We start from the raw sequence: 9,632 nt of genomic DNA, 5'->3' as shown, positions 1-9,632 counted from the left end.
CATTTCCGTTCATAAGTTTCTATCAAGAATCAATCCCAAACACCTGCTTAACCCTATCAATTTTTATCAAAAAAACGAAGAAGAAGAAGAAGTAAACGACCTGTGAGCATTCGACCAACCCACGAGCCTCCCCATTTGCACCGATGTTTCATCGCTCTTTCCCTCCTCCCCCTTGTGATCCTCAGCTGGAGCAAACAAGCAACCAATAGCTGCTTTAGCAGCCCTCGCTGAACCCACCAAGTTCGACGACAACCTCACTGCCTTGTTCTTCTTCCCTTCTTCAGTTCACTTAAACAACAAGGGTGTTTCCCCTTACTCATCCACAACCCAACAACTCCGAAATCACAGCCGCTCGCTGCTTCTTCCTACCTGCATCACTTCGCTCTCGTCGACCCAGAGACTTCTCCCTCCTCACGATTTGCAATCGCCGATACCTCCCTTGGTCCCTTTTCTGGCCTACGACGAGTAAGGAACCAAGGATCGAACCCCCCAAAATCGAAATTGGTGTTCGATTTCTCCTCTACTTGCAATGACGCTTCCGTTCCTTCTGCTGCCTTTGTGTTTATATGTGTTTATCCATTGCCCGATCATACATTGAACACAGGAATGCCATTAAAAGCCCTAATTTCATTTTAGATTGTGAAAGTAGAAAACATTTAGTCGAAGATGGAGGTAGTGGACGGTGGTGGCATCGGACTGTAGTGGTGGAAAACGGTGGTGGTGATGGATGGTGGTCCAACAATGGCGGTGGGGAAGATGTTCTTGAGTTTATGACATGTTCGAGTTCATTAACGATGGTGGTAATCAATTTTCAGAAAAAATTCAGATGAGAGAGAGAGAGAGAGAGAGAGAGAGAGAGAATTATTTTCTTTTTTAATTTTATTTTAATTAAGAAAATATTTAAATAAATAAAAAAACTGAAAAAAAAAACCAAAAAAGAAGGGTAAAATTGTCATTACAAAAATTATTAAAGTAAATTGGACCAAACTCGCAAGAAAATGAAAACTTTGGACTTGTGGTGCTAGTCCAAAACTTTTTGGACCAAAGTGGCAATTTTCAGCATACCACAGGGACCATTTGTGCAGTTTTGTCATAAAGATATAATATAGTATAAAAATAGACATTTACATGGATAAGGGACCAACCATACAAACAAATTAAACCACAAGGACCATCCTCATAAAAAGAAGTTAAAGGACTAAACCTGAACATTTCGTAAACTGCAAGGAACAAATAGCTAATTTAGTCTATGTTTTTACCATCTTGGAAAATATACATTTTGGTTTACAAGTAGAAAGCGATTGAAGATACTTTTAAGTGCATATTCAAAAAAAAATAAGCATATGAGAGGACTTTGACTTTAATAGAAAATAAGATGGGAAAACAGTGGGAATTCGAATTAGTAGTTTTAATCTTTAAACCAACTTCATAGACCATCAAATATACTGAAATTATGTTTACCTACTCTTTGCTTAAAATGTGAATAGTATAGATTAAAAAATTGAAAATAATAAAGATATCCACTTATAGTGTTGTACTTCCAACTTTTTATTATGAAAGCATTGTACTTTACTTTTAAAGATTATCCACTTATAGATTCTCATCTTTTTACTGTTATAACAAGCATGCAATGAATTTTAGAAACAAAAAAATAAAAAAAAAAAGGTAAAAACTACAAACCCTGATGGCGTAAAAGAATGTCAAGTTTTCTTCTTTACTTTTAAAAGAGATATGGAATGATACCCAACTATACATCATGTACAGAAGAATTAGAAACAGAGAAAACCAAGAATTGTTGCCCAACAAGAAACAACACCCAAAGTTTCACCTCTCAAATCAAATCAGTAATTAGTTACACAACCATCAAACCCACATTCATTTCACCATCATCAACCTGCAATCATTTATTATTAAACTGCATTCATTAATCAATCAACATCTCAGCTTTTTTTATGTAACAATGTAACCACCAACCAATTATGGAAAGAAAAGAAGTACTACTGACCTTCTTCAGAGAAAGCAAACACCCCACCAAGCATATCATCATCACCATCACCATCTTCCTCGGATTTATTCCTCTGATGGAGGCCATTTTTTCCATCAAATTCATTAATTTCTCTTTTTTCCTGAGTTGAAGGGTTGCAGTATTCTTCTTGGAAATCGTGTCCATATCCATTAACAGTGTTGTTCATGCTTGAGTCGGAACGGTTGGAACCGTCGCTAGTGACCACGCTTTCCAAGGGCTTGACCCCGCGAGCCACGGTTAGGTCGGGTGGGATTGAGTGGTCAATTGGAGATGGAGAATTCATGATTTCATCATCAACAGGAGGGTAACAAGTTAGCCTATTCATGCTGTCTTTATTATTTACAGTTGAAGCGAGAATAGGGTAAGATGCAATCTGTGCTTCTGTTGCTTCTAGTGATGAGCCTGAGAGAATAAACAAAAATAGAAAATAAAAAACAGTGTTGGGTGAGAATTACATTTAAAGGAATTAATTAATGGGATCTGTCAAAGGAATTGTTTGGAAATAAACGAATCACATACATGCGTGTGTTGTTTACTTGTTTTATGTTTGGTTTGTAAATCTATCAAAGAAATTGAAATGAATATTATGTTAAAGAAAGAATGTTTTTTGTGTGTTAACAAGGGTTTTTAGCCCACACGTTGCTGGCAAGAGGGACCATTTCTGTAACTTTATCTTACACAGGGATCGTTTCTGCAATTTCATCTATATTTCCTATAGAAGGATCATTTCTGTAATTTTTTACTTGGGCAGGGATTGTTTCTGTAGTTTTGTTAAAGAGGGACCATTTCTGTCATTTTGTATTTGTATTTGAGACACAAGGAATATTTCTGTAATTTTTTTCATACAGGGACCATTTCTGTCATTATATCTTATCTGAATACTACAGGGACTAAAAGTGCAATTCGCTAAAAAAACACTATATCAATAGTGTATATAACATTTTGATAAATGTTACATAGGAAATGGGTTTCTGAGGGCACTTTGGTCTTTTTCTTATGAAAAGATGAAGAATGGAATAGGAATTGATGAAATCCTTCCATCATTGAGTTCAAAGGAGACTCCAGGAGTTGGTTAAATTCCATTGGTTTGGCAACCAAACACGCCTCAAAATGGAATTTTAGATTCCAACTCCTGTGGATTCCGCTGGGATCTTTAGATTCCATTCCATGGTGTGTTTGGTTGCCTGATGGATGGAATTCAAATCCCATGTTTGATGGATTTCAGCATTCCTAGGGCTAGGGAGGGTGGAAGGAATTCAATTCCATTTTTCCCTTTACTTTTACATTAATTTTATATATACTGATACAAATAGAAATGTATAATTTTAACTATGTATATTTTAAATAAAAAAAAAGTAGTAGAAAATAAATAAAAAATTAAACCAAACGATCTTTACCATGAGAGACAATGGAATCTTGAGGAAACTTTTCATTGCTGCTACCACCATGGGAAGACAAAGCAGAATATCTACCAGCACCAAACACTCTTCAAATAAAATAAAATAAAAAAACAATTACTTGTCAACACATGACAAAAAATTACGAGGATGAATAGTGCATCTGCGTCTTTAGCATAGAGAGATGCATGAAAAGATTAAAAGACGTAAATACCCATATTAGGATGAAATTAAAGAAAAAAAATGAATGGAAGAGGGGTTAGGGTTGATGTGAGTGAGACTACCGGTTATCAGTCCAACCAGGATGAACCACACAAGAGCTATCGAAAACAGGCAGCAAATCTTTCTCCCTAACTTCAATCTCATGCACTGGGATTGTTTCAATATCAACCTCCCCACCATGACCATCATCATGAGACTGTGGGGCCATTGCATAGAAATATATCTGTGCATATCATAATCAGATCATAAGCATTCTTGAAAAATGCAAACATACATCTGTGAAAAAAGACATAAATACCCTCTCCTCATCCTCATCCTCATCATCGGTAAGCACCTTGGACTTGGATTGAAGTCTCAACGAGACAAGAAATTGCAATTTTTGTCCCACACAAGAAAGAAAGAAGGCGGGATGCAAAATGACGTAAATACCCTTCTCACCTTCGACTTTTGCCAAACAGGAACTCTCCCGGATCTCATTTGCACCTCAGCATGTGAAAGATACCACCGTGATCTCTCTTTTAGTTTACTCAAATCCTTCTCCACAACACCACCATCTTCATCATCAGAATTAGCCATCGCCGCCTCCACCAAACCATGTCTTCCACCACCAATACCAATAAACTCCTCTTTTTCCGGCCAATCCGTTCTCCGGCAAACATCCCACCACTGAACGGGTTCAACTTTGACCCTCAACTCCTCATCTTGAGGGGAACCACTGGATTCCCCTTGCTCCCTTCCTAGAGAAGGCAACAACTCATACTGAATCACATACCCAGATGGCGTATACACCAACAAATGTTCTAATATATCAGCTTTAGAAACAGAAACGGAAGGTTCCAGATGATTCCGGCGTACAGAAGAATGGAAACAGGCGGCAATGACACCTGGCGGGACAGCCGCCTTTCCGGCGGTGTTAATCCACCCGAAATTAACGTTTTTTATTCTGCTAACTACTGATAGGGTGATGGGGGGTGGGGGTGGGGATGATTGGTCTTTTGTGAAAGAGGAGGTTGACCACCATGGTTGTGATACAAAAGGTGAGAGTTTGGTTTTGTTGGAGTTTTGTAATTGAATACCGGTTTCACCACCAAAAGGAGATAATAGAAAGATATGGCATGTGCCCCTTGATGAAACTACAGCTATCCATTGACTATAGTTACTAAAACATATGTCTTGTATCACCTGTTAAATCAACAGAAAACCATACTCACCAAATAATTATATAAGCTTAGGTGCAAAACCACTCAAAACGACACAATCAAAAGGGTGATTTTTTTTACGTCGATTTGAGTGGTTTTATAATTTTAGAAAAAGGAGAGAGAAAGTAGAAAGAAACGAACAGCAGAAGTCATGCCACGATGGAGTTTATAAAGATGAACATGAGCAGAATTCCAATCAAAGTTTCGGTTGCCTGATTCGTTATGTGAAGAAGATGGAAGAATCCGGAAAATATTGATATTATTCCCATGAACAGATGCAGTGACCAAAAGGGTCCCACTCGGATCAAAACATAGTGCAGAGATAGGACTTGTGTGGGCCCTAAATTGTGAAACAACAGCTCTTGATACAAAATCTTTAATCACAACCTGCACAGATAATTTTTAGATATGATTCAAAACAATAAAGAGAAAGGATAATTAAATAACTATAAGTTTATTTCCTTTTAAATGTTTGCAATAAAATTAAAAGATTATCAAAAATCTTACCATTCCAGCATTAGCATTTTCAGTAGAATGAGGCACAGCTCTAGTAGCATCAGGAAGAAGGTCATGGCAATATTTAGAGAAAGTTCTGTAACTCATATCTCCAAGATTAATAAGTCCACTAGCAAACTGCTTGCTGGATTCCATGGCATATCTGGCCATTAAACTTCCACTGCCAGGTGAGGTTGAGGGACTGACACCTGGCGAAGGGCTTAGATTTTGAGGACTTAATCGCCCTGTGTTTGATAATAATGGGTTGTTGGAAGAATATGCTAACCACCTGGGCCCCACAGCCATTGGCCCATATCCAATATTGATTCCAGAGACTCCTTGTCCTCCTAATTGTGATATTGGATATGTGAGCACACTAAATTTGTTTTCCAGTGTAACTGCATCAAAGCAATATATCTGCCATGAAAAAAAAACAAACACATTGTTAATTGCTCGATAACATTCCTTTTCAAAACGAAGAAAAAAAAAACATTTTTAGTATGATTCATTCCTTGATGAATAAAAAGTGAAGCTCGACAACTATTAAGTTGGGAACTGAATTAAACAAAAATTTCACAAATGGAATAAGAAAACAAAGATATTATTAGTAAGGGTCTGTTTTAGTTGGATGGAATGGAAAGATAAAGGAATGGAATGAGTTATTACATTCCATGATAATGTTTGGTATGGAATGAAATTTCATACGAATTTTTTATATTATATGTAAATACGAATTTTTTATATTATATGTAAATACGAATTTTTTATATTATATGTAAATACAAATTTTTTATATTATATGGGATAAAAAAATACCCATGATAATAAGGAATGAAAATTAACAAAATGGAAGGAATCTCCTTCCTTCAACAATGGTTCATTCCATTCCGATGTGCAAAAGAAACAGGTTCTTTTCATTGCTACGTAATGAATCATGGACTATTCCATTCCTTCCTTTATCCCATGATCCCATCATACCAAACACCACAAAAGAATCAACATAAAAAATCTACCCAACTATATCCAAACACAAAGCAATTTTCACTGCTATAAGTATAACTAACTGGGTTAAATTTTCCAATGTATAATGTCCAAATAAGAAAAAACTAAAATTAGAAAGCTATAATTTGGTAGATACCTATATTTTTTTTAAAATACATTGCTATTTCTTGCATTTAACCCCTTAAAAATTCAAGGAAAGATAAAAATAAGAGTGAATGTAAATGTAAATGGATGCTTACTTGTGAAGTGAGACCTACAGCTACTATCCTTGGACTGCATCTAACCATATACACAGTTGACCGAAACCTCAACACATGAACATAATTATGTGACCTTAATGAGTAGAATCTCACAGCTCTAGGAGAATACATGGAATTATCCATCTGGGATTCATCTCTTTCATTGTGTGAATGTGATATACCTGAAACCCTAGCTTCTTCACTAGCAACAACCAATAACAAGGGGTGTGACATTTTGAATCCTTCATGGGCATCACTTGTTGTTGCTTCTTTAGGGGTAGGCTGTATTTGTAGAAATGTGACTGGATCATCACGAGTTGAAACTAGTTCACTAAAATTACAACCATCATCCACATCAAGAACTTGAAAACCATTTGAGTAACCTAGTAGAAGGACATTCTTGATTGTTGATGGATTAAGCTCTAATCTGTCAAAGCAACACCATAGTACCTGTTCAAGAAAATATAATCTTGACTGATTATTATCATTTATAATTTATAAATACAAACTTATACAAATATACACGCAGCATATTTTGTAACAACCTAAAAAATCAATGGTTACAGAGCGATTAAACAAAAGTTTAGTGGTGATAGTGCAAAAGAAGGGACTTTTATTGATAAGCAACAGATTTTTATCATTTAAATACATGTGTTAAATGTGTTAACATGATCACATACAAGATCATAATTGCACAACAGTTTCTTATTGATTAACACAATATAACCTATTTAGTTTATAAGTACAATACCCAAATTGCAAAACATGGAAAGAGAACACATGAGAATTCATCATGGGGGCTATCTTATGGACTATTTTTAAACTAACCCTAAAGATTTTAATGTTGAAATGATAATTCACAAAAGTAGCACTCATTCCATAAGCATTATGTCTAGCAAGTCAAATCTAAGACATCTCATTGAAGTAATTTCTTTTTAAGTCCATAAGCATAGAGAATTATGTTTTATCTAAGCATGCTAGAAGCCTAGAATTCTATTTGGACCCACAACAAAGTACACACAAAAAATGCATGTTTTGACTATCGAACTCGCTTTGACTTTCTAATACTTCCTCATCTGCAAAGAAGCAATCACCTTTGTCACCTCAGCTCCTTTTTCTCACTTTCAGGTATAGGTTGTAAGTTCACTTTCCATTTTAAATTGTAGCAGAAAGAAACTAGTGAGATTTTTGTCTATATCCTCTTTAATTTTTTGTCATAAGTGCAAAACTTCCCCAATTCTACTCATATCAGTAGTAAACAATTCAAGCATATGATTAAAGTGACCCCCTGCTACACCCTTGAAAAACTCCAATTTCCAAACAATTATGTAGTTCCAAGGGTGAAATCGCACAGTTGTTTATGTGGCTATCATAGAAAGAGCAGCATCTCCAGAACCACAAAACAAATAAACCCTATATTTAAGGAAAGATCCAAATATCTCGTCCACTAGTCCCCAATCCAAATTAAGTGTCTCATTAATCGCTAAATTAGATTCCTCAGCCTTTATATCAATTTCCATTTCCGAAGAAAATCCAAGCAATAATTTCTACAATATATACTCCAAGTAGATATGAATACACATGAGATTAATTTCAGAATCCACTATTAAAACGGTAGCAAGAGCATCAATCCTTATCCTTACGTAATACAGTAAAATACTCTTAAACAAACGCGAAATCAAGCAACTAAATAATCGATCATGAAACCTGGTCTTTCCGAAGTTCATCGGAGGAATCACCGGAAACCGATCCAGAAACGGAGGCTCCGGCGGACCGGACGTTCGAAGAGACGGTCTTGATATATGAAGAAATGAATCTGAACGAATTAGGAATTAAGCCATTGCTGTTGTCATGTTTATCATTATTGGCCTTGTTTTGGTTTCTCCTCATAATAATAATCGACTACTTGTAATTTCACCGGCACTCCTCCTCCTCCTCCTCCACCACCACCACTCACCGCCAAGCGTCGAAGATTAACGATAGAATAGGGCATCAAATGATGAACTTCACCGGAGCAGAAAAAAACTTGCAAGAACACAGCGGAGAGATTACAGCGGTCACAGATTTTCAAAGTGTTTGTTGGTTTGACCTTCACATCCACGGTTCCTCTCTCTCTCTCTCTCTCTCTCTCCCTCTATCTGTGATTACAAGTTTGCTTGTTAATTGCGCCGTAAGCTAATTTTGGTAGTTGCAATATAGAGTCCCTTAAGATTATTATTTGTCAATTTAAACCTTTCTTTTTGCCTTATTACCAAACACCACTTCTTATATATCTTGTTTGTTTTATATTTAACTTTTTGTAGAACTCTCTTATAAGGCCATGTTAGGATCCGAATTTTGGATATGCGAGATTCTTTTAAGACTTGATTCTTATATACAGATTCATATATGAATATTTCGATACCCAAAATTCAAAATTGGATACATGGTATCACATTTGATATTGAAATTCCAAACTTTAATATTTTAGGTTTTTACGGTTTTAATTGATATTGTTGTTATCTATTTTAACATGTCATTTAAGAACATTCGAAAATATCTACTAAATCACTTAACAAAGCAACACCTTTAATGTAAACAAAGCAACACCTTTCATAGTGGAAGGCTAAAACTCTTTCAGTTAGGAAAGACTGACTTTGCTCAAGTCTGTCTTGGGTGCTACCCCGACGTATTTAGTAGGGATGAAAATTTCACCCAACCCGGTGGGAAACCCGGCTGACCCGTCCCAATCAGGGACTATGTATATATATATATATATATATATATATATATATATATATATATATATATATATATATATATATATATATATATATATCGATCATTTATTGAATTTGAATTAAGTCCACTAAAATGAATTGATCTATATTAGACCATCAGAGATGGAGTCCATATAGCAAATTATGTTCACAATTTCAAGAGTTCATCAATCGTTACTTTGTTTGGCGATATGTATACCAAATCGTCACTTTTTGTTTTGATGCTTGTTAAACATTACGATTGATGTAAACAGAATCTAATTGTGACATATGGTTTTGATCATTTTTTAAAC

The 9,632-nt window shown here is 35.6% G+C and overlaps 1 protein-coding gene across 2 annotated transcripts; it reads right to left on the bottom strand.

Moving 5' to 3' along the window:
- Window positions 1–1,685: 1,685 nt before the first annotated feature.
- On the bottom strand, window positions 1,686–8,723 carry LOC145052764 (autophagy-related protein 18h-like). Of its 2 annotated transcripts, none has more exons than XM_079000644.1 (9): window positions 8,288–8,723; window positions 6,581–7,030; window positions 5,352–5,756; window positions 4,986–5,231; window positions 4,084–4,827; window positions 3,708–3,868; window positions 3,424–3,512; window positions 2,006–2,428; window positions 1,686–1,894 (listed from the first exon to the last, which is right to left on the bottom strand). In XM_079000644.1, exons 1-9 carry the CDS (start codon window positions 8,468–8,470, stop codon window positions 1,890–1,892), a joined length of 2,706 nt encoding a protein of 901 aa, XP_078856770.1. In that variant the 5' UTR covers window positions 8,471–8,723; the 3' UTR covers window positions 1,686–1,889. The 2 variants fall into 2 exon arrangements, with proteins under 2 accessions (XP_078856770.1, XP_078856771.1); XM_079000645.1 differs by lacking the exon at window positions 8,288–8,723 and adding an exon at window positions 7,675–8,172.
- Window positions 8,724–9,632: the final 909 nt, after the last annotated feature.

This window comes from Lactuca serriola, chromosome 5, assembly GCF_051521515.1.
Source record: "Lactuca serriola cultivar US96UC23 chromosome 5, Lser_US96UC23_V15, whole genome shotgun sequence".
Lineage (NCBI taxonomy): Eukaryota > Viridiplantae > Streptophyta > Magnoliopsida > Asterales > Asteraceae > Lactuca > Lactuca serriola.
Note: the sequence above shows the minus strand (reverse complement) of the source record. Positions and strands in the feature narration are given on the sequence as shown.